This window comes from Dendrobates tinctorius, unplaced genomic scaffold (assembly GCF_039654945.1).
Source record: "Dendrobates tinctorius isolate UK_male_01 unplaced genomic scaffold, ASM3965494v1 ptg000043l, whole genome shotgun sequence".
In the NCBI taxonomy this organism is placed as follows: domain Eukaryota; kingdom Metazoa; phylum Chordata; class Amphibia; order Anura; family Dendrobatidae; genus Dendrobates; species Dendrobates tinctorius.
This window is the reverse complement of record NW_027361711.1, coordinates 27,801,371-27,827,330: the sequence shown is the minus strand read 5'-3', so window position 1 is coordinate 27,827,330 and position 25,960 is coordinate 27,801,371. Positions and strand designations below refer to the sequence as shown.

Sequence of the window (25,960 nt, the reverse complement as noted above, 5' to 3'; positions counted from 1 at the left end):
ACAAACAGGCGACCACATAAAAGCAAAATATAAATAAGAATAAAGTGAAAACAATAATACAATAATGGTTGGGGACAGTCCGGAGACTCTTTCCAATGTCGGATGGTTATGAGCGAGCGCTGGTGAAAGGTTCTGCTGGGCGCGGCCTCAGGGTATATGGCTCTTACTCCAGTGGGCCTTTCCTCAGCACTGGGATAAAAAGCTACACGTCTTTAGGAATTAGTTACGCTGCGGTTTTGGTGCATGTGGAGGGATTTTTGCCTTTAGTTTAGCTGATTTCAGAAGTCAAAACGTAGAGTAGCGCCCCCTGGCGGAGCCTGCGCCGCACAATGTGACTGCACGACGGAACAAATTCCCGCGCCTGCTGGAGCCCGCAGTGTTACACCGGGTCTGGTATATACATGGCCGCTATCACCAGCGTGCGAGCACGAGCAGACCTCGCTAATACTCCAACCGCGCCATCGCCGCAAGAGTGTCCTGACTAGGTCCCCGTAGCCGCGTGACGTCATCCTACCATGTGACTAGGAGCAGAGCCACCGCGGCAGAGGGGCTGGCAGTGCTGGGCAGAGAGGAGAAGCGGAGAGCATCTGCGGCGGGACTCATAGCACAACTACCGGGTGAGTAGTGGAAGCAGCCATCGTCTCTGCAGGGCGCTGGTGCAGATGGCCACCGCTGTATATACGTCCTGGTGCAGCATGTAGATATATACATATGTATACTCCTTGCGATCACCTGTTTGTACAGGAGCTGTATATATATATATATGTGTGTGTCTATATATATATATCTATATAGTGATAATCTGTGTACATATATGTGCAGTGTATATATATTTATATCTAATATATAAAAAGCTCAATGTGTGTATGTATATATGTATGTCCGGGATAGGCATCCGCACCGTCGCAGCTACAGCCACAAAATTTGGCACAGTCACACGTCTGGACCCCGAGAGTGTCCTAGGCTATGTTGTGAGGCGAAATTTAACCCCATTTTGTGGCTGTAGCTGCGATGGTGCGGATGCCTATCCCGGACATACATACACACACTTGAGCTTTATATATTAGATATATGTTGAGTGATCATCTATATGTATATATGTGCAGAACGTATGTATACATATATCTGTGCAATTGCAATCATCTGTGTATTGATTTGGATGCAGAATATCTCTCTCCTGTTCCTGTGATGGTGCTCTGCAGGAAGATACATTTTTGCCCACACTGTGCACCTCCTAATATAAGTGTCCCCCAAGTCTCAGGATTAGTTCAGCCCCTGATCTATACAGTGACACTTGCTCTTCCTGCTCTCATAGAGCATGACATGAGCTGCTGAATGCTGTGTGTTTCCCTTTCATTTCTTAGCAGTGGATCTCAGTCTTCAGTCCTTGTAAGGAGAATATTCAGAGCTGGGCCACACTGGGGACATTATAGTAGACGTGTGTGTGGAGCGGTGGGACATTTGTTATCGGCGGTCTAGTTTCCAGTAAGTGTATACCATAGCGGACCTGACACTTGCAGCAGGGCTCAGTGAAGAGCTCACCTGGTGTTGCATCATCTGCTGTTGTTGGGCTTGGGGCGCTGGGCCCGGGCTTGGGGCGCTGGGCCCGGGCTTGGGGCGCTGGGCCCGGGCTTGGGGCGCTGGGCTCGGGCTTGGGGCGCTGGGCTCGGGGCACTGGGCTCGGGCTTGGGGCGCTGGGCTCGGGCTTGGGGCGCTGGGCTCGGGCTTGGGGCGCTGGGCTCGGGCTTGGGGCGCTGGGCCCGGGCTTGGAGCGTAGGACTTGTGTAAGCCGTGATCATTATTTCTCTTGGGATTTGAAGACTAACATTACTGTTCTGACCCCACGTGCTAAACTCTTCTGTACATTAGATCACTAACACACACAGTCATATGGGTTTTTCTATGGAAGGAAACGCATGCCTTCATAGAGCGTAGGGAAAAGCTATCTTACAATCTGGGTTTTTATTAAATAAACATATAACAATAATTTAGAAATGTTTGTGAACCCCATAAAGGGATAAACTAGAATTAAAAAAAAACAAAAAAAAAAAAAAACATGGCCACTATTTTCCAAAAATTGCACCATTCCATGTTTTTCTAATCCTGGATGACTACATTCACCCAACTATTCTCACGTGATTGTCCCATGTAATTTTTTTTTTCATGCCATTGTTTTTTGTACATAAAAATGACAAACACATCTGTCCACTGCCGTCCCAGCGCCAGTACATCGCTGCTGCCTCTGATCTATGTGATGAGGCTGCAGAGGTGAAATCACGTGACCACCGCAGCCAGTCACTAGGCAGTGATTGGCTGCAGGGGTCACGTGATGTCACCGCTGCACCTGTGTCAATAAGGACTTTAGTTAGCAGCGGAGAGGCATTTCTGTAGGGACAGTGGGTAAGTACATCTATTTGTGTTTTGGCTTTTTGTATATAAAAATATCAATGGAATAAAAGGAAAAAATGAAACTGGATAACTGCTATAATGAATGCACTGAAAGGAATATTGTGAGGTTTTATTTTCTTTTATAAATGGTAGTAATGATGATTTCTTACAAATGCCTGCTAGTTACCCCAGGGCTGAGGATATGAAGCATATGATCTGTTGATTTGTTAAGACTTGCACTTGTCAGCAAGTTGGCTGTGCAGTCCACTGACAAAACAAACCTTTGCCCTTATTGTCTCCGTAGTACAGTAAAATGTGTAACACATTATTCTCCTTCTGTAACTCAGCGGCCAGAAGACAGAATGGCCGCCCATGTCTTCTTGTTCTGCTCCCGGACATCAGTTCAGTATATTGGTTAATGGCCACAATGATTACCTACCTATAGATTGTCTGCACCCATGGGGAGAACATATTACATTTAACCAAACATAAAGGGGTTGTGTCGGCAAAATAATCCTATTTCTTAAAGGAGCTCCCCTAGTGATGGCATCTGGTCAGGTTAAGGGGCCACTGATTGCTGGGGTGCTAAGCTAGGGGAAGACTGGGTGGAGAAAAGACTTTAAAGAGAAAGGAGTGTGTTTTGTTCTCAGATCTTCTTTATAAGGCTATGTGCCCACGTAGCGTTTTAATCCGGACACTGAAAACCGGACTCCTTCCCAGAAATCGCGCATTTTTTTCCACGATTTCATCGTGATTATGTTCACGATTTTGACGCGATTTTTGCGTGCGATATTCAAGCACTTTCCAAGCGATTTGAAGCATCGCTTGGAAAGTGATAGGTTGGTCACACTCGTCAAACATAGTGTTTGACAAGTGTGACCAGCTTTTTACTATTGAGGCCGCCTATGCGGCATCAATAGTAAAAGAATGTAAAAATAATAAAAAAAATAAAAAATCGGGGTATATTTACCTTCCGACGTCCCGCGCTGCCATCCCGGGCCTCAACGTTCCCAGTATTGCCTTGCGAGACCTGTGATGACGTTGGTCTCGCGTTGCTATAGCGATCTCACAAGACTACGTCATCACAGGGCCTTGCCGCAAGGCACTACTGGGAACACTGAGGCCTGGGAATGCAGCGCGGGACGCCGGAAGGTAAATATACCCCGATTTTTTTTTTTTTATTCTTTTTTACAGGGGTATGCTACCCAGGGCCTGGAGGACAGTCTCCTCTCCTCCACACTGTGTGTACCAACCGCACATGAGATGCTTAACTTCGCGCATAGTGGGCATAGCCACATGGGGAAGTAAGCGATTCTCATGCATTCCTATGGGTGCAGAATCGCGGCAATTCTTTGCGATTCAGCACAAAAGAATGATCATGCTGCGATTTTTTTCCGCGATGCGATTCCGCCGCGGAAAAAAGCGCAGCATTAGCACAGCATGTGCGGAATGCCATAGGAATGCATGGGGTGCGTTCTGTACAAGATTTTTAAACGTTTTTGCACCGAAAATCGCGGCAAAAACGCTTAAAAATTGCATCGTGGGCACACAGCCTTAAGGGGATTTTCATACAATGAACTTTGACTTTATTCTGCATGTGCACCATTCTGCAGTGTGGATATTCAGAGCAACGTGCTTTGTGTATGGTCACTGTTGCTGAGATTCAAGCTCCTGTGATATATAGCATCCCTACTGTCTTCCAGGGAGTTGCTATAACCCCCCCAACACATATCGCACAGGTGGCTGTTTCTGATGCCTTGAATATTCCATCACCAGTGCAATACTAAGGAAATCCTGAAATCATGATGTGTTGGGGTCATGGGGACTGCAGTTTGGGGAACACTGCTTTAGATGCACTTGCCTGCTCTATACAAATACTTTTCTCTAGCAACCTTCCACGACAGCATAGGAGGTTGTCTCCACGCCCTAATGGGGGACAGGAAGCACGAGAGGTTAAAAGGTATCACCCACCTCCCTCTCACCAGTGTCTTTCCTGTCCCCCATGGGGCATGGAGAGGTTCGGTATACTGTGTGGCCGGCTGCTGCAGCGTACCTGGAATCCTTAAGCCGGGCAGTGGTGGTCGGCGGCGCTGCCTCCACTCCTCCAGACTGCTCCCATCTTCTTCGGAACTCGGGACCTTCCTGGCCCACCCGCGCTCCCCTAGGGGGAGTAAAGCGGGCCAGTGATCCCCGACCGGAGGCCTTCCGCAGCTCTCCGGTCTCTCCTCCTCCTGCTGCGCGCCGTGCGGTGACCCGGAAGTGACGTCACGCGCTGTCACTTCCGGGGTATGTGTGATGACTTGCTGTCATAGCGGCCCCCCATTCAGCTGCCGGCGCGTGGAGCTCGCCAGCACCTGCTGTGCCTGCTCCGGGACCCAGGGAGGAGGAGGGGGAAAATGAAAAAACTGCGCTGAGGGCTGGGTTAACCCCTTATTAACCCGCCGACAGGTAAGGCGAAATCCCCTGTCAGCATGGACGGTTCTTCCTGCCCTGCGTCTGCAGAGGCCAGCGCTGCCCCAGCCACAGTAAGTGTACATGGGGTGGGTCCTAGTGGTGCGGTCCTGGGATAGAGGTCCTCAAAATGCTTCTCCCCCTTTTGTTATAGGGAGAAAAGTCTGCCCACAAAAGCACCAATACCACCACAAATCGGCCAAATGTGCCATATGCAGTGCAAAACTTCCCTCAAATTGGGTGAAGAAATTGTGTCAAGCTTGCATGGACAGGGTGGTCAGGGCTGAGCACCCGTCATTGATTGACGAGATCCGCAGCCTGGTCACTCATCAAGTTCAGACTTCTTTAGCCACCCTGTCCCCCCACTCCGCCACTTCCTCCTCCGGTTGTAGGCTCACCATCCCCAAAAAACGGAAAATACAATTAGAGGACTCGGAATCCGAATCAGAAAGGTCATACAATTCGGGTTCCGAGAATTGGGAGCAACCGAGAACTTCTAAATCAGCCGAAACTAGGAAATACCTCCTTTCCGCGGAATATGTGGAGGAGCACATAGGAGCAGAGTGGATATGATCTCTCAGGAATGGGAGTACCCAGAGAAGCGCAACTCAGCCCCTTCGGATCTCGGGCATAGATTCCCCCTGGAGGGAGAGGAGTTTAAATGGGACATCCTGAAGGTTTATGTCCAGGTGGCAAGGGTGGTAAAGAAAACAGTCCTTCCATTTGAGGACGTGTCCCAGCTTAGAGACCTGATGGACCGTAAGGCAGAAAGCCTCCTAAGAAAAGCCTGGGAAACCTCTGCCTTTTACCTAAAGTCAGGAATTGCGTCCACATGTGTCTCTAGGTCTCTCTTCCAATGGATAGAGGAACTAGAGAGTCATATTCTTGGGGAACCTCAAGAGGTGACCTCCTTAACTCCCTTCCTATAATACAGAGAGCTACAGGCTTCTTGGCGGATGCATCAATGGAGATCATCTGCACCTCTGCCAGGACTATGGTACAGTCCAATTCTGCAAGGCGGGCCCTTTGGCTTAAAACGTGGAGCGGGGACGTGACCTCCAAGGTTAAACTCTGCTCTTTACCCTTCAAGGGTGAACATGTCTTTGGCCCGGCCTTAGATGAAATTCTTGAAAAGGCCACAGATAAGAAGGTACTTCCTGAGAAGAGGACCACAAAAAAGCGGCTTTTTCGAGCCCCTCAGAATCAGCCATCCCAGCTGAGAGGGAAGGGAAAGACGGGAAGATGGAGTTATGCTAAGGGGACAGGCAGGAATATCCTGGTGCAGCAGCAGCAACAGCCATAAGAAAAACAATGACTCGACCCCGGTGGGGGGAAGGCTTTCGAGGTTCATTCACTCTTGGCAGTTGATTTCCAACAGCCCCTGGGTCCTCAGCGTGATCAAGGAGGGCCTACTGCTAGAGCTCGAATCCTTACCCCCGCGGGGTATAAGAGTTACCTCCCTACCACCTCGGGAGACTCCAGCACTGAAATCCGGCATCCAGCTCCTTCTACAATCAAACGCCATCTCTCAGGTCCCTGTGGAGGAACAGGGAAGGGGGCATTATTCCAGACTCTTCCTAGTGAAAAAACCCACAGGAGAAGCAAGAATAATAAATCTGAAGGGCCTCAACCGACACATCGCATATTGCAGATTCAAGATGGAGTCGGTAAAGACTGCCATTCCTCTGATAGGGCCGTCTTACTTCATGGCAACCATAGACCTGAAGGATGCCTATTTTCACATTCCCATGCATCCTTCTCACAGGAAGTATCTGAGGTTTGCGATCAGTCTGGGTACAGAAGTCGACACTATCAGTACAGCGTGCTTCCCTTTAAGATATCCTCTGCCCCTCGTGTATTTTCCAAGATTATGGCGGAAGCGGTGTCCCACATCAGAAGCCAGGGCATATGCATTGTACCCTACCTGGACGACCTACTGATAATAGGAGCCTCCTACCAGATCCTGGAAAGCCAGATGACTCAAACCCTGGGTATTCTTCAATCGCTGGGGTGGATCCCAAATATAAAAAAGTCGCAGATCCAACCCTCCCAGGAGATAAAATTCTTAGGAATCCTCCTAGATTCAAGAAAACAAATGACCTTCCTCCCAGAGGAACATCTGAGGTCCATAATATCAAGGATCTCGAATTTCAGGGAACAGAGGTCCCCAACCCTCAGGTCAGCCATGTCCATACTAGGGTCAATGACCTCCTGCATCCAGTCAGTGCCTTGGGCGCAGGCCCACTCCAGAATACTCCAGTCCCACATCTTAGGAAACTGGAATGGAGATCACACCTGCCTGAACAAAAGAGTCCAGACCCCAGGAAGGGTGAAAGCTTCACTAGTATGGTGGATGGACCACAAGAATCTGTGCAAGGGAATCAACTGGTCACAGATCCCCCTGGTCACGGTAACGTCAGACGCCAGCAAAAAAGGCTGGGGAGCTGTGGTGTCCCGACAACCATTCCAGGGTTTGTGGAGCCAGAAAGTGAGTGCAAAATCCTCAAACTTCAGGGAGCTGAAGGCCGTGGAGGAAGCTCTCCTGGCAGCAAGACACCTAGTCCAGGGCCATCATATCAGAGTCTACTTGGACAACATAACAACAGTGGCCCATCTCAGACACCAAGGTTGCACAAGATCCAGCAGCCTAGAGGGCCTTTCATGCCGAATATTTTGCTGGGCCGAAAGATGCCTCCGTTCTCTAACAGCAGGTCACCTAAAGGGTACCTCCAATCTTCAAGCAGATTTCTTGAGCAGAAAATGCATCCAGCCTGGCGAGTGGAGCCTAAACGAAAGAATCTTTCAGAGGCTGGTCAACAGGTGGGGTCTTCCGGAGGTGGATCTACTGGCCTCGAGAGAATGCCCGAGTGAGAAACTACTTCTCCCTGAACCCCAGGGACAGATCCCTGGGGGTAGATGCCTTTGCCCACAAGTGGAGGTTTCGTCTGGCGTATGCCTTCCCGCCAGTTCCAATCCTTGCCGCAACCCTGAGGAAAATCCGGGAGGATCGGATCCAAACCATTCTAGTAGCCCCGCTATGGCCAAAGAGGAACTGGTATTCTCTAATTACAGAGCTACAGGTAGACGGGCCATTCCACCTACCCCTGGAAGACGACCTTCTCTTGCAGGGCCCTCTACATCACCCAAACCTCTGGGGAATGAAGTTAGCGGCCTGGTTACTGAGACCCAGATCTTGAGGGCCAGGGGGCTATCAGAAGCAGTAATAATAACCCTCCAGAAATCTCGGAAACCGGTCACTATTGCGATTTATAACAAAATATGGAAAAAGTTTTCCTCATGGTGTCTGCCAGATTTGCCTGACCTAGAAAACCCTAACATTTCCCGTATTCTGGATTTCTTACAGACGGGGCTTGAGCTAGGTCTAAAGCTCAGCACACTTAAAGTCCAGGTATCAGCATTAAGCTCCATTACGGGACTCACTCAATCTCCCTTTGAGCCCCTGCCATCTTGTACTCCTCAGCTCCTCTCCTGTAAAGTGGCCTTCCTTATAGCAATAACCTCGGCAAGGCAAATAGGAGAGCGCCAAGCTCTCTCAATCAGGGAACCCTTCCTAACAGTTAAAGACGATTCCATAGTTCTTTCCCTTGATCCATTGTTCCTACCAAAGGTTGTATCTGACTTCCATAGATCACAGGAAATAATTCTTCCCTCATTTTGTCAAAACCCAGCAAACCCTAAGGAAGAGGTGTTTCATACGCTGGATGTGAGGCGCATAATTCTCTACTACTTAGAGTGTACCAAACCCTATAGAATTGACCACAACCTATTCATCCATACCTCTGGTCCAAACAAGGGAAAAAAGGTAGCAAAGAACACTATTGCCAATTGGATTAAGAGGGCCATCTCCGAAGCATACCTGGCGCAGAACATCACTCCCCCCTACGGGGATCAAAGCGCATTCAACACGATCTACCTCTACTTCATGGGCTGAGAGGGCAGGCGCATCTTCAGAGCAGATTTGTAAGGCAGCAACCTGGTCCTCCTTACATACTTTCACTAAACACTACAGGTTGGACCTTGTGTCCAACAGGGATCTAGTCTTTGGCCGAAAAGTTCTTCAGGCCGTTGTCCCCCCCAGTGCAGTATAGGTTGTTATGCCTCCTATGCTGTCGTGGAAGGTGGCTAGAGAAAAGAGAATTAGACTTACTGGTAATTCGGTTTCTAGAAACCTTCCACGACACCACTATTTCCCTTCCTGTATTCTTTGACGAAACTCTGAGAATCTTAAGGTAATCGGTGCTATGGTGATCAGTTATAAGTCACTGGTGAGAGGGAGGTGGGAGGGACCTTTTAACCTCTCATGCTTCCTGTCCCCCATTAGGGCGTGGGGACAACCTCCTATGCTGTCGTGGAAGGTTTCTAGAAACCGAATTACCGGTAAGTCTAATTCTATTATCTCTTGTACTTGGTGCAAATAGTGATTATAGGAAGACTGTCCGTGTTTCACTTCCCTCTGTTTTAAGAAAGCAAAACTCGGGCCCCATTTTTTTTTTTTTTAAGTCTCATCTTTTTTTTTTTTTTTTGCTTGTGGAATCTGCACTAAATTCATGGGAGCAGTGCACAATATTTAAAAGGATTATCCACTACTCGGGACAACCCCTTCTCGATCACCATGTTCCCTTTTTCTTAAATAATAGCACCTATACTCTCCTCTGGTGCTTGTGCCGTTCCAGCGGTGTCAGCAATAGCTCTCCCAATGATCGCGTGGCATTATGTCAAGTGATCCTGGCAGCTAATCAGCTGACATTTTGTCCTTCCCGCCTTCAGACAGATCAGCCATCTGGAGGAAGTGAGAGAGCAGCTGCAGCTCTCCCTTCCTCTGAAAGTCAGTTACATTCAAAGGAGGGGAGAGTGAAAAAAACAAAACCATGGGAGACACAGTGTTGACACCACTGGAACAGCGACTGCACCTTTGGTGTTATTTTAAAAGGAGGGAACGTGGTGATCGAGAAGGAGTTGTCTTGAGTAGTGGACAACCTTTTTACTGAATTTTGCAAAAGTGGCATGATCTTTGTCTTAACTGCAAAAAAAGTTGGCCTTTGTGCACCACTGTTGGACTGACGTACAATTGGGTTTAAATTTCTGCAACACTTTAAAAAAAAAAAAAATTGCATATGATTTAAAAAAAAAATAAAAATCTAGATAATAAAAAAAATAAACACATAATGCCGAACAAATTGACTGAGTAAAGTTAACTTCAATTGGTTGTTCAATACTGGATACCCCTCAAAACAGCTAAAGTAACCCAGTTAAAATAAAGCACATAGCTACCAGACTGGTGATGTTCCAGGGATGTCGGTGTTGTGTTGCTTGGTGGTCACCTGACTTTGTTAAGGCACGTGTAGTGATGAGCGAGTGTACTCGTTGCTCCGGTGTCCTCTGAGTATTTTGGCGTGCTCGGAGATTTAGTTTGTGTTGACGTAGCTGCATGGTTTGCGGCTGCTGGACAGCCTGAATACATGTGGGGGTTGCTTGTTTGTTAGGGAATTCTCACATGTATTCAGGCTATCTAGCAGCTGCAAGTCATGTAGCTGTGTCGAGAAAAACAAAATCTCCAAGCACATCCAAAATACTCGGAGGACAACAGGGCAACGAGTATACTCGCTGATCACTACTCACGTGAATTCTGCACCAGATTGTATCACGTGACCGTTGCAGCCACTGGCACGTCACTGCCTGGAGACACAACGCCGACATCACTGGAACGTCACCAGTCTGGCACCTATGTGTTTTACTTTATCTGGAGTACGAGGTTGTCGAGTAATCGACAACACCTTTATAAAAAGTGGAAATTAGATAATAAATAAAGCACAAATAAAAAAAGGGCACCATTAGAACTAATTTCACTCCAGAAATAAAAGTAAAGAATGGCCCCATAATCTGAAGTGTTGACTTCATCATGACTACTGGCGTAATAAAATGTTTAAGCAGTTTTGGAAGGAACACTAGGAGCAAAGCATAAGGCCACGTTCACACTTTTAGTATTTGGTCAGTTCAGTATTTTACCTCAGTATTTGTAGCCAAAACCAGGAGTGGGTGATATATCCAGAAGTGGTGACGTGTTTCTATTATACTTTTCCTCTGATTGTTCCACTTCTGGTTTTGCCTTACACTTACTGAGGTAAAAAACTCACGAAAAACTCAATGTGTGAACTTGGCATTTGGAATATTTTTTATACAGGAGAGTTTGTGTAAGGCCTCATTTACACTTTCAGTATTTGGTCGGTATTTTACCTTAATATCTGAAAGCCAAAAACAGGATTGGGTGATAAATCCAGAAGGCTTACACATACTCATGGAAAATGCTGAACGTGTGAATGTGGCCTCACAATGATTAATACCAGGGCTGTGGAGTCGGAGTCGGAGTCGGTGCTCATTTTGGTGGAGTCGGAGTCGGAGTTGGAGTCGGTATAAAATGGTCCGACTCCTAAAATATATAATAAATTGGGTACAGTAATTCAATGCAGGATGTGCTGAATATTTTTTCATAGGAGTTTGGGAAAGTTATGAAATGTCCTATAAATGGCTGTTCTATTCCTGATCTAAGGCTACATTCACACACAGCGTTTTTCCTGTGTTTTTTGAGGATACGTTTTTCAGCTGCAAAAGCTGATCATCTTTTTAAAAAACTGCATCACCTGAAAGGTTTTTGAGCTCATAGATAATGTTTTCAATAGCAAAAGCAGATTAGAAATCTGCTCTATACATCCATTTATCCATATCTGTCTATCCATATCGTATCTGTACCAAAAAGAATGAAAACCGGGTAGTACACCAATATATATTCTGTTCTATATAAATATCTTGATTATTGGATCATAAAAATGATTAAATGTCTGAGGTTCACATTGTACAATAAATTTTTCACTTAAATATAAGCAATATGTGTGGGAGTTGGAGTCAGAGTCGGTGTAAGGGAAATTGAGGAGTCGGAGTCGCAGGTTTGGCTTACCGACTCCACAGCCCTGATTAATACATGACCATGACGAGCAGTGTGTTGTCCCCCAGTTCCTGCACTAGGCATAGCAAAGTTTATCTGTTTTTCAAGAGCGTTTACTACTTAATACTCTAACTTATTTTTTTTTCTTGCAAGGTATAAAAGCACCTTAATGTGCGTTGGCATTATGTTGTGTTACTTTGCACTAAGTAGACCTGACACGGCGTTTCATGGTAAATTTAGGGGATTTGGGCCTTAACATTAAGCTATTTAGATATCCGCATCTCGAATGTTGCAGGATGACTCATCCAGTTGCCTTCTCTCCACATCAGCTGCTTGTCGGTACCAGTTTCTCTGCTGGCTGTTTCTGAGGGTTTATTCTGCAAACTGGTGGTTTTTTAATGAGCCTCATACGTTTGTAGTGTATTAACTACTAAGTGAACCTTGGAGGATCCTCAAATTGAGATAGGTAACTAACAATCTGCCAGTGACCTTCAGATGTCCTTGTAAGCAGTTTCTAGGTTCTACAGTGTAGTTCACCTATATAAGCCATGAGGCTGTGACGACAGGGTCAGCTTGGTGCACACCAGTTTGCACTGGAGCTGTATACATAAAATAGTAGTATACTTGTAATTCATTTTTGCATTGTGTTTTTTTTTTTTTAACTTTAAATGCATCAAATGATTAAAGAAACGGCGGGAATCTGCACATAGCCTTTAATATCCAGCTATTAAATCTTGGATTGCATCCATTGTTCAAATACTACTTTTAGCATGGCTTTGAGGTCGCATTGAAAATGGGGACAGGAAATGGCCATTCTAGTTTACTTCTTACGATTGGTTCCCATTGTAGGCAGGGGTAGCAAGATGTAGTCTACTGGATCTTGCTGCCCTCATCTAATGTGCATTACAGAGCACACTGACTCCATCTTTATCGTTATAGTCAATGGCCCTGTCAGCACACATATCCCTGAACCTCATTTTGCGGGGGTTCTGATGTAAGCCTTGACAGAGCTTCTGAATGTAGTGGCATATGCTATGTGAACATACCCTTAGATGTTTCATAATGTTAGGTCTGTGTTCAGCCATTCAAACTCCTCCACACAAAACTCGCCCAACCATGTCTTTTTGGACTTTGCTTGGTGCACAGTTGCGGTGGGACAAAAAGTTAGGAATATTTGGCTTTCAGGCGAAACTTACGGAAAACGTAAAAAATTCACGCTACAGTGATATTTTATCTTGAAAGTAGGACATTTAAGTATAAACATGCAATGGTGATTTACTCATCTGAAACAAAAGAACAAAAGCTAACATCAGTGGTCGATATACCCCAACAAAAAATGTCAATGTCTCAATAACTTGTCATGTGGCCTTGAGCATCAGTTACAGCTTGACAATGACATAGCTGTGGCACGAGTAGACCTTGGGGCCGTTTTAGGGGAAGCGAGTCTCTTGTCACTCTCGCTTCAAGTTACCCCCTCATTATGGGCTCGGTCCTAGTTGGCCCCAGCAGAGGGTCGGAACCTTTCCCAGGCTCATGGGCTAGCGGTGCCCGACGTAACAGCCGAAGTGGAGCAGTTTCCCATATAAAGTCCTGGCTGTTTACTGTTCAACCAGACCAGCCACCTGGTCCTGAGTGCCCGGGTCCCCTTGCCCCACCCAACACTGTGTAGCTGCTGGCAGAGTCCGCACCAGCTGGTCGATCACCACCCTCTCTACTACTCTACTATCTGGAAAGGGGTTAAGATCTCAGGCTGAAGCCTTTTTTTTTTTTTTTTTTTTTTTTTTTACCAGCTACAGCGAGTCATATACCTGAGACCTGGCAGGACGGGACTCTGCAAGGACCACTGGTACACCCACTGAGTCCAGGGCTTCCTCCCGACTGAGGTCCAGGTAGCCCTTATGGGCATCTCCTGTCAGAAAGGGAGCCACCACTTCAGCCCACTGTAACATCCGCAAGCTCTCCTGCTCAGATGTGCACTCGAACACGAAGAGGAAGGTTTCCATATCGTCCTCAGGACTCATCTTCCTCAGCGCTGTCCGGACTTTATACCGGGTCTCAGAAAGGATCGGGAGAGCTGGTGAGGGTGCCTCTTGCAGAGTTGCAATCTGTTGCAGGATCAACTCATTCTTTTTCTGCTGCTGCTTTTGTTGCCGTTGAAACTGCTGCTGCTGCGTGAGGACCAACTGCTTGAGTATCTCCTCCATTTTTTCAGCAGGCTTGAGCTGTAGCGTTGCAGACTTAATTACTGACATGCAGCAAGCTTTGGGTATGCCTCAGTTCACACTGCCCACATTCTCCAACCATATGTAGTGCAGCGGCATTGGTGCAGTGCAGTATGACAGACAGGCAGTGATCCAGCAAAGTTCAAAGCAAAACGTATTTAATGTCCAAACTCACAGAAATAAACAGCACACTGTATCCTCCGGATTGCAGCCGGAAAACAAGACCGTGCACATCAGAGACCGGATGCGGTGGGTGACTGCACCACTGTGCTACGCTGAGATGTGCTAGGCCTATTGGCTACGCTTGGCTCCGTGTTGCCTCACCCATGCTGAGCTTTGCAAAGCCTCCTGCTCTGTACGCTTGCAAACCAAAAACTTGATGTAACCAACCCTCTGCTGCAGGGTTTTTAATCTGGAATCTGTGGCCATAGGCCACTTGTAAGACCGGGCCTGGAGGAAGCGGACCAACCACTACCATCCTGCAGTCCGCTTCAAAAATAAAAAGCCATTAACTGGTTTTCCAGAACTTTGCCTTTGCCAAATAGTTTGACCAGATCCATACTTAGTTTTATTCTGCCTCGTGACTCACAGGCATCCTGCTGTGTATATAAGACACTCCAACGGATCTAATAGGACTCTGTCCGCATCCTGGAGGACACATTGCGACCCTCGCATATCACACTTGTCACTGCCTCACAATGGTTATGATTATACAGATGTACCGTATTTTTTGGACTATAAGACGCACTTTTATTCCACCAAAAAAGGAAGCCAGTGGTTGACACTGTGTGCTACTGAAGAGCAATGCATACTCACTGCGCTCTGCGCACACAGTGCCAATGTGCAGAGCAGTGAGTATTCCGGCAGCTGCCCTTCGGCTTGCATGCAGCGCATGACGTCCCTGCCATGCGCTGCTTAAAACCATAAAGCAGCTGCTGGCAACTGAGCAGGATGCTGCGAGGGAGTGCCGGGGAGGTAAGTGTAACTTTTATTTTGTTTGTTTTCTGATGGGGCCATGCATACCAGGATGAGGGTGGGGGCCAATCATATCAGAATAGGGATGGGGCCATGCATACTAGGATGAGATTAGGGCGCCGCATACCAGGATAGGGATGGGGCCATGCATACTAGGACAACATGGGAACCCTGCATACCAGGATAGGGATGGAGCCATGCATACTAGGATGACATGGGTACCCTGCATATTAGGATAGGGATGGGGCCATGCATACTAGGATAGGGATGAGGGCCGTATGCTGCTCCGTGGATTATGCCCCCCGTATGCTGCTCCGTGGATTATGCCCCCCGTATGCTGCTCCGTGGATTATGCCCCCCGTATGCTGCTCCGTGGATTATGCCCCCCGTATGCTGCTCCGTGGATTATGCCCCCCGTATGCTGCTCCGTGGATTATGCCCCCCGTATGCTGCTCCGTGGATTATGCCCCCGTATGCTGCTCCGTGGATTATGCCCCCGTATGCTGCTCCGTGGATTATGCCCCCGTATGCTGCTCCGTGGATTATGCCCCCGTATGCTGCTCCGTGGATTATGCCCCCGTATGCTGCTCCGTGGATTATGCCCCCGTATGCTGCTCCGTGGATTATGCCCCCGTATGCTGCTCCGTGGATTATGCCCCCGTATGCTGCTCCGTGGATTATGCCCCCGTATGCTGCTCCGTGGATTATGCCCCCGTATGCTGCTCAGTGGATTATGCCCCCGTATGCTGCTCCGTGGATTATGCCCCCGTATGCTGCCCCCATATATCATGCCCCCATATGCTGCCCTCATAAGATGCTCCATACATTATGCCCCCATATGCTGCCGCTGCTGCTGCAAATAAAAATTAAAAAGACATACTCACCTCTGCGTCGCTGGGTGTCAGGTGCCGGTGTCGCTGCTAGCTCAGGACCCGGCACCTGAGACATTCACCTGTCCTGCGTCCATCGCTGCTGCTCACCGCTATCTGCCACGTCATCTGTCAGTGACGTTCAGGCAGCAGAGGGCATGGCGCGCACTAACCACGTCACCGCACCCTCTGCTGTCTGAATGTCACTGACAGAGGACACATCAGACAGCAGCAAGCAGCGATGGAGCGGGGACAGGTGAATATAGTCTATACTTAACCCGTCCTAGCGCGGTCTCTGCAGCTCCATTCTCCATGTGCATATTCATGAGTTTAATGAGCAGTACCAAGTGACCTCTGAAGGAAGGGAGACCGTGGGACAAGCAGGGGGGCCGCAGAGACCTCGCCAGGAGGGGTAAGTATGACCTGACACCCCCGCTCCCCCACCGACCCCCTGGCGTATATGACTCGAATATAAGCCAAAAGGGGGACTTTCAGCCCCAAAAAATGGGCTGAAAATATCGGCTTATATTCGAGTATATACGGTAAGTACAAAATTGACCACATTTTTTGCTTCAACTTTTTTTCCCTAATTTCCTTCTCTAAAACCTTGGTGCGTCTTATAATCCAAAAAATATGGTACTGTTCTGGTACCCGAACCTTTTGTAACTGTCCGGCCGGACCCGAACATCCAGGTATCCGCCCATCTCTAATAATTACACATGTAATAACAGCGGGGGGAGTTGAATTGGTGGAGAACAGTTTAGCTAAGACATTGGCAGAGCATTTTAGGGTGACCATGGTTTACTTTTACAGCATTGGTCTGCAATTGAGTTGGTCAGGTATTGTTCAGTTTCACACAATAGTCAGGTAGTATTTACTTTTACACATTGGTCTGCGATTGAGATGCTCGGGCAATATTTTCTTTAACACATCTCTAATTTAATTAAACTGTGCTAATGTTAATTGCCAAAGAGACCAAGACATTTTGGTTTAAACTTGAGAAAATCACAAAAGTAAAGGGGCTTCACATCTTGCTGTACTGTACTTAATTTTATTTTCACTAAAAGCTCAGCAAAAAATGATGGCAATGTTTTTTGCTCTGATTTTGCTGCTTTTTTACGCTTGATTTCTATGGGTGGAAAAATTGCTGGAAAAACGCTGATAGAAGTTATACGCTGCAGTTTTCCAGATCAGTCAGGAAAAAAATGCGTGTGCGCGTGAGATTTCTGAAAGCTCATAGGTTTTGCTGTACTGTAATATGCCGCTTTTCATTTGCATTAAAAAAAAATGCAGCAAAAAAAACTGCATCAAAAAAACGCAACGTGTTGACTTAGCCTGGGAAAATGTGCAGCGTGATCTCGCTACATGTGACACTTACCTGCGACCCGGCTCCCCGCTGGATATCGCTGATCGCGCGAGATCGGCCTGGTCCATTTCTCGTCGTCTGCTTCCTGCTGGCGCCGACGAGCGACTCATGGACACAGGCGGAAGACATCACCCTCGCTGCATGTGACATGTGACAACCGCCGCTGCATCGCTGGTTGAGATCTGCCTATTTGGCAGCTCACTAGAGACCATTTAGCGATGCACCAGCGATCCTGACCGGGTTGTATCGTTATCGGGATCGCTGGTGCATCGCTAAATGTAATGGGACCTTTACACTCCAGTGAATAATATAATACGATCTCCCAGCGTTTTTTGCTTGTATTACATTCCTGTTTACCACTGATCTCAGTGTAGGAAAGGTTGATCCTTGCAGCTGACCTGCTTTTTAATAACCCTACAAAGCAAATAATACAAAATGAAGAGAGAAATTAAAATGAATTAAGATTTAATAGAGCTTTTAATATGATTTATTACAACCTGTACCAGGGCAATGCTTTTGAGATGTTGCATTCTACAATGTCCTTTGGCTGACCTTGCTCAGATCCTGTGCGTCGGACTGTATGTCATCTTTGACTGTCTGTGCAGACATTACAGAATAAATACCCGGCATGTAGGAGCATAACTGGGTGTAGGGGTTTCAGTGGCACCCAGACCCTGGAGCCTAAAGGTGTCCAAATAATCCTTTTGACCCATTTGAGAAGACCAATTCCATTAAATCTTGGCAATCTGGACACCCTATTGGAGGTTTTGCATTGGCCTCGCAAGCTTCAAGTTACACCCCTTGCTCCAGGCCTTATCCTTCAGTGCAATGTCCTTTCCATCAGTCACTGGAAAGACCAGTGACATTTTAACTCCATTGCACGTGGATCATTGTTGACAGATCTTATTTATCTCTATATATAAAAATGAATGTATGTATGTGTGTATCGCCAACCAATCACGAAGAATCTTTCATTTCACCAGAGCTGTTCAAAAGAAGCTGAGCTGTGATTGGTTGCTATGACCAACAGTTTTCCTCGCAACCAATCACTAAGCATCTCTCATTTCACCAGAGCTGGTTAAAAGTAGCTGAGCTGTGATTGGTTGCTATGAGCAAGTTTTCCCACTTGACAACACCTCAGCAGACCGACATGGTGGGAGAAATCTAGCATCCCCAGGAACATAAGCTCCCAGCCATTGTCTGCCCCCAGAAAGGAGGACAGAGCAAATGACAAAAATGAATCCCCCCCCCCCCCTCCGATGGATCAATGGTATGCAAGTTAGGGCAAATCCACTCCGGTATGGAAGTCAGGGCAATTGCCTTCAAATGCTCTGGTACTGACCCCAGGCTCTCTTAAAGGGATCCCCTGTACGGGATCATTGGTATGTAAGTCAGGGCAAATCCACTCAGCGCTCTGGTTCTGATCCCAGGCTTTCTTAAAGGGATCTCTGGTATGGAAGTTAGAGTAAATCCACTCAGCACTCTGGTTCTGACCCCAGGCTGACAGGATGATGTGGGATATTAGTGGTAGTTGTCCGGTGGCTCTGGCTGACAGGATGATGTGGGATATTAGGGGTAGAAGTCCGGCGGATGTGACTGGGATGATGTGGGATATTAGGGGTAGTAGTCCGGTAGCTCTGACTGACGGGATGATGTGGGATATTATAGTGAATTTGGCTATGCGGAGTGGGCGGGTCTATACACTCAGCTTTATTTATTTATATATATATATATATAATGGAAACACCTGGAAACACCAACAAAAGGTAGTTTGATATGGTGTAGGTCCACCTTTTGCGGCGATTACAGCCTCAATTCTCCAAGGTATTGATTCTTACAAGGTGTGAATTGTTTCCAAAGGAATTTTAGCCCATTCTTCAGTTCAAACTCCCTCCAGTTCTTTGAGCGACGGAAATCGACGTCTAACTTGAACCTCTAAAATCGACCATAAATGCTCAATAATGTTGAGGTCTGGGGATTGTGGGGGCCAGATGAGATGCTCAACTTCATTAGAATGTTCCTCGTGCCATGCTTTTACGATTCTAGCTGTATGAATTGGTGCATTATCATCCTGAAAGATGGCATTCCCCTCCGGGAACAGTGCTTGAACCATAGGATGCACTTTGTCGCCGAAAATGCCTAAATAATCTCGGCTGTGCCTGTTAATTCTTCCATGAAGGGGTATCATTGGCCCGGCGGATCTCCACGAAATAGCACCCCAGATCATCACAGAACCTCCGCCATGTTTTACGGTTGGGAGAAGGCAGTCTGGATGGAATGCTTCTTTCAGCTTTCTCCAAACGTACACTCGGCCGGAGGTTGGAGATAGGGTAAACGATGAATCGTCTGAGAATATCACATGTTTCCACTGCTCGAGGGACCAATTCTGGAGGTTTCTACACCACTCTAAACGCTTGGAAACATTTATCATTGAGAGCAGCGGTTTTCTAATTTCAGCTCTTCCGTGGAATCCAGATTTGTGCAGCTCCCGACGAACAGTTTTCGTGGAAACTGGGTTCTGTAGGTGTTCATTGAGCTCAGCAGTGATTTTCGGAGTCGTGGTCTTGCGATCCTCTCTCACAATTCGCTTTAGAGTCCGACGGTCTCTCTCAGTCAACTTCGACTTTCGGCCGGACCTGTGCTTTGCTGCGGACGTTTTTCCTTCTCTTTCAAATGCAGTCATTACTTTGGAGACAGTACCTCTTGACACGCCAAGCATTCGGGCACTTTCTGTTACACTAGCGCCTGCCATACGAGCAACAACAATTTGGCCTCTTTGAAAATCCGAGAGGTCTGCCATTGGTATCAGGTTTTCATCAATGTTCTTACAATTCTGCAAAACAAACAGTTAATTTACATACACATATCACATAACGCAAATAATCAACTACAAAACATTACCATATGTCTTATATTGTCCAACCCCTGTGTGCGTGTGTGTGTGTATTTGTATGTATGTGTGTGTATGTGTGTGTGTGTATATATATATATATATATATATATATATATATATATATATATATATATATATATATATATATATATATAATACACACACACACACACCGGTGTGTGTGTATATATATATATATATATATAAATAAATAATATACCGGTGTGTATGTATATGTGTATATATATATATATATATATATATATATATATATATATATATATACAATTCATAATTTGTTACATTAGTTACTATGCCTGGGCAGCGCCGGGTTCTTCAGCTGGTCATCATTAAAATGGAGAACAAGGGTACGATCTCACTGTTCACAAGTGGCATTTTGCAACAAATATTTCACATGCCGCATATTTTAAAAAACGTTGCAGTGCTGAAATTGTCAGCGAAAATAAGCTGCGTGTGCATGAGACTTCTGTAATCTCATGCAAACATTGGGCGTTTTTTTCCAAACCTGTTTTGAACCCTTCTTTGTTTTTGCCAAGACGCAGCATGCCATTCCTTTCACCATTTTCGCAGCTATTTTCACCCATTCATATGAGTGGTCAACAGCATGTACTCCAGGAAATACCAGGTGATCACAGGAGGTTTCTGAAGACCGACCTCACTATAATTTTTAGAATCTGCACATAAAATAACCCTTATTAACACTTGGTAGCTTTCAACCACTTTGGATATGTTTGATGGTAAAGGGATTGTCTCGTTTCAGAAAATCTTGGTTCACGAGCACAGTTTACTAAAAACAAGCAAACTGCGCTTTACTCACCATCCTCTATCCACCATTGAGTCACTGCCACTGCTCCTGGTGCCTGTTTTTGGCTGCATCGCTGACATTACATCGACAGAGTGGCAGCCAAACCGTAAGCTCAGTGCTCCACCTGTGTAGATGGAACACCCTGGTCAGAGTTTCTGAGCTTAAAGAAGTTGTCCACAACTTGGACAACTTCTCATACCCCGCACTTGGCCCAAATAAAATAAAGCTTATTCTCGCCTCTTTGGCGGTGTTGTGACATCTCACACCAGCGTCTAAACAGGCTGGCGTCACTGTCTCTGCCTTTGTACAGATCGAACATGAAGAGGAAGTCAGGTCTGCAGCTGATTCCTGACTTCCTCTTCATATTCAATCTGTACGAAGGCAGAGACAGTGACACCAGCGCTGAATAGGCGCCATGGTCATGTGTCCAACACCGCATGAGGTCCCCTGTGAGAGAGCGTGCTGACACTGTGGGACCGACACCATCACAGGAGAGGAGTGTAAGCTTTTCTATTTTATTGGGGCCAAGCGTGGTGTATGAGAAAGGGTTGCCCTAGTAGTGGACAACCTCTTTAATGATTGGCTGTCAACGTGAAGTTATTGCCACAGCCAATACCAGACATTAGGAGCAGCGCCAGTGACCCATAGTTGAATCCGTGGATGGCGAGTTATACATGGTTTGTGTTTAAGAACAAACTAGCCTGAGAATCGATGACCTAATTTTTTTAGCCCTTCCTTGTCTGTGATTGATACATTTCTAGTGGAACTGTACATTAAGGCTATGTGCACACGTTGAGTATTTGCTTGCAGATATTACTGCAAGGTTTCTGCATCCCTTAGCACAGGGGTGGGGAATCTTTTTTTTCTGCCAAGGGCCATTTGGATATTTATACCCTCCTTCGGTGGCCATACAAATTCCGCCCACAACATACATCCCGACTCTGGCATTGGTGTCAGGACGTAATCTTTCATTGCATGCCCTTCAGTGTTCAATAGTGAACACTTTGTGTGTCTACTCACAGAGCAAGAAGAAATTGAGTTGGTGGCAATCAAAATACAGCTCCCTGCCCAAGAATGCAGTCCCTGAGAATCTGCCTGGGGCCGGATAAAAGGTCATTAAGGGTCGTAAATGGCCCTGGGGCCCGAGGTTCCCCACCCCTGTCTTAGCAGGGAGAATGCTGCTGAAAAATTGTGCGTTTCAGCATTTTTTGTATGCATTTTTCATTTGTTTTTGTACAGCAATGAAGGCTTTTTTGAGCTATATACAGATATTTAAAAAAAGAGTTGTGATGTAATTTCTTGGTTTAACACCACCTTTTTCATTCTGATGCAGTGTGGTATCAGGGTAATGGGGTTAGGGCTTGGTGTCAGCAGCTGTCATTGACACCTAGCCCTAGGCTTAGTAATGAAAAGATGTCAGCCTGATATCCTCATTACTAAGCCTATAAGTAAGCAAAAATAAACACACATTGTGACCAGCCTATGTAGGAGCGTAAACAGAACAAACATGCATATGTTGTAACCAGACAGCAACTGTTAAATGTAAAGAAAAAAAAAATTGTGTGGGCTCCCACGTAATTTTAATAACCAGCAGAGGGAAAGCCGATGGTTGAGGGCTGATATTAATATTCTGAGAAATAGCCAATAGCCATAAAGGTTCCGAGGCTATTAATATCAGTTCTCAACTGTTTGCTTAGCCTTTACTGGCTAGTCTACAGAAGGAGCCCAGAAGAAAAATTGACATAGGGTCACCCTATAAATTCTAACCAGAAAAGGCTAGGCAGAAAGCTGTGGGTTGATATTAATATCCTAGGAAATGGGCCAAGGGTATTGGCCCCTCCCAGACTGAAAACATCAGCTCTCAGCTGCCCAAGAAAAGTTGCACCTATAAGATGCGCCAAATCTGGTGCTTAGCCTCGCTCTTTCCACTTGCCCTGTGGCGGAGGCAAGTGGGGTTCATATTTATGGGGTTGATGTCACCATTGCATTGTCGGGTGACGTCAAGACCATAGGTTAGTAATAGAGAGGCTGCAGAGGCATCTATAAGTGAAATTGTCTAAAAACACAGACACCCAGAATAAAGTCCTTTATTTGAAATAATGACACTCATTTATTAATCTTAAAACGGATATGTCATGAAAAGGTGTGAATAAACCAAAATACAAAGGAAGAAAGTTAAAAAAATATTAATTTTATTGAAACTCAATTAAAAATAGTGCCAATGGCAAAAATTAGTAAAATTGGTATAAATATCAAAGTTAGCCAAAAGATGGCACCACCAGCAGTTTACAAGCAAAATAAAATGAGGTAATAAAGCAAATATAACTTATGACCCACACACTGAATGTGACTAAGAGAAAGGTAGTTGGTAGTAAAAAGTGCATGTAAAGTAACTATAAATTACCGTATGTAATACATCATAGAACAAAAGTAGGCATGTGCAAAGAGTCTATGGGGTTAAATATTTACCAGTAATGTGCTGGGACACCAGGAGGCCCTACATACGTTTCAGCGTATGAGCCTTCTTCCCAGGGAGTGTCTAAAGTGTCAGACTAATCCATATATATACCTATGTGGCCAATAAGGGTTAATGAACCAAAAGGTTCAGAAGGGAAGTTTGTGCTGCATCCGTTGGAGCATCACGGAGCCGCCCCGCCCACGTTAATCACGTTAGCGACCCAGCACCAGGAGACCACGGCAACACCCAAAAGACGCGCCGGGAGATAGGAGAGAGGGGGAGATGATGCACCCCACTGGTATATGACGAATCGAATTGTGACCATAGTAACCAGGAAAGAATGCCTGGTTGGTTACCCTATCTTGTTGATACAGGAAAACAGAGGTGTGAGACCTAGAGTGTTAAACCACCAGTATGTACAAATAATGATGACAATCATAAGTAAAGTGACAGTGCTTGGATTGCAATGTATAATTAAAAATTTGTAAAGAATAAAACCAAGTAAAAATAAATACATTAATAACATTGCATATTTAAAGTGATAGTGCATGATAAATATGTTCAATATAAATAATGCAAATGAACGTGAGGGTGACATGAAATAATCTTAATTAAACAATACTCACCGAACGCCTAATACACCGAAGCCAACGTTTCCTGCAACAAAAATATAATAATAAACCACAATATTCCTCACCTGTCCACCGAAAAGATAATCCATAATGTCCCATGACGATGCTGATCATTTTGAGAGCAGTCACTAAGTTCTCACGCAGCGGTGCCGTAAGTGAGAGCATCGGAGCTGATGAACTCCAGTGAACTCTCTCACGGCAACTCAGTGGTACACTGCGGGAGCGATTACCTCCTGTCAGTGTATTGCCGGCTGCCGGATAGAGTGGTCACATCTCCCGATATGACTGTTCTACACATGAGATCGCCGTGGGACACCCGGGAGTGCGTGGACTTCGGCGGACAGGTGAGTATTTGTTGGTTTATTATTTTACATTTTTTCTAGGAGACGAGGGCATCGGGGATTTGGTGTTAGGTGAGTATAAAGAGTTTTTTTATTTTTATGTGAAAGTGTATGTAATATGTATGTGATTAGTTAACTTTTTTTTTTAAACTGAGCACAGGTGCAAATGAGACTACATCTCCCATCAGCGGCACCTGCTGTCACTGTTATCAGTAACAGCAGAGGTAGCTCGATGGGAGCAGTAGTCTCATCAGCCCATGCCCGCTGAGCTGCCGTAAGCTTTTTTTACCGCAGGTCACAGCTACAGGATCACGCTGACACCTGACAGCGTTACCCTGCAGCGCTCTGACCGAGTGTCTTACTGGCGGTAGCGTTACCGCTGATAAGAACTACCGTGCCAGTGTTTCCCACGCTGTCACACAGACGACGGCGTGGGAAACATCATAGGAAGATGGTAAACCGCAAAACGAAAACTCAGCAAATCATGAAACGCTGCAGATATTCAAAAAGAATTGGCATGCTGCAGAAAATACGCACTGCAAATGCTTAAGGAAAATTACTGATCATGTGCACAACACTTCAGGATTGTCATTGAATTAGCTTGCATAAGGATTCCATAGTGTTTTTTGCCCATTTCTGCGCGGAAAATAATGCTGCAAAAATGCACACTGTGTGCACATAGACCAAATGTTTCTCTATAATGGTCCTATTTATAACTTTCCATGCCATGAATGTAATGGACGGTATTTGCTGATCTAGGATGGTAGATTTATCGCTTACTCCCCAGGTAGCACAGGAGATCTAATACTGGAAATGATTGATATTTTTTTCTTTTTTTTTTTCCCCATACAGTTTCAAAAAAATGTCAAGCGAATTATCCTTAAATATTAACATCAAGGAACCTCGCTGGGACCAGAGCACATTTGTTGGAAGAGCAAAGCATTTCTTTACAGTAACCGATCCAAGAAATATTCTCCTGTCAAATGAGCAGCTGGAGCACGCCAGACAGATTGTTCATGACTACAGGTATGGACGATAAAGTAAAGCAGTGCTATGCAGAAGTGATGGACCAGGACACGTCTATCCCTGCTGATACCCAGCTGGATGCACAGTAAATGGGAGCTCAGCCATATAATGTGTTTTTCTTACAATTGAGTTTTGTCTGTCACAACTGCCTGTCACTGGCAATGTCAAGGAAAGAATTAGATCTGTTGCATGTTTCTCCCCAGGTCAAGTATATATCCTGCAGCAAAAGTAATGTCATCAGACAGGGAATTATATATAGGAAACTCTGAGATTACAGTGTGATTGTGCTACACCGGAAGAAATGATGACAGATGTAGACACAAGTGCGCAAATCCTTAAAGGGGATGTCCTGTCCTAGACTATAAGTCTACAATCACTCTATGCACTGTACTCTGTGAGGATTCTCCGGCATCGGGAGTGGGGGGTCATGTGATTTCAAGTATGCAATTTGCATTCTTTCGGCCACGTTTCAGCCTCGCTCAAAATGCTTAGTCGACACGTGACTGCATTTAGGCAAATCGCATACTTGTGGTGATGGGCACTCCATTCCCA

At 45.9% G+C, this 25,960-nt stretch overlaps 1 protein-coding gene across 1 annotated transcript in view; it reads left to right on the top strand.

Moving 5' to 3' along the window:
* Positions 1-333: 333 nt before the first annotated feature.
* SFXN1 (sideroflexin 1) overlaps positions 334-25,960 on the top strand; it is a 78,305-nt gene continuing 52,678 nt past the window's right edge. Inside the window, exons 1-2 of the mRNA XM_073575245.1 lie at positions 334-617; positions 25,235-25,408. Of these exons, the coding sequence (XP_073431346.1) occupies positions 25,245-25,408 (164 nt within the window). The 5' untranslated portion in view covers positions 334-617; positions 25,235-25,244. The remainder of the gene's footprint in view (positions 618-25,234; positions 25,409-25,960) is intronic.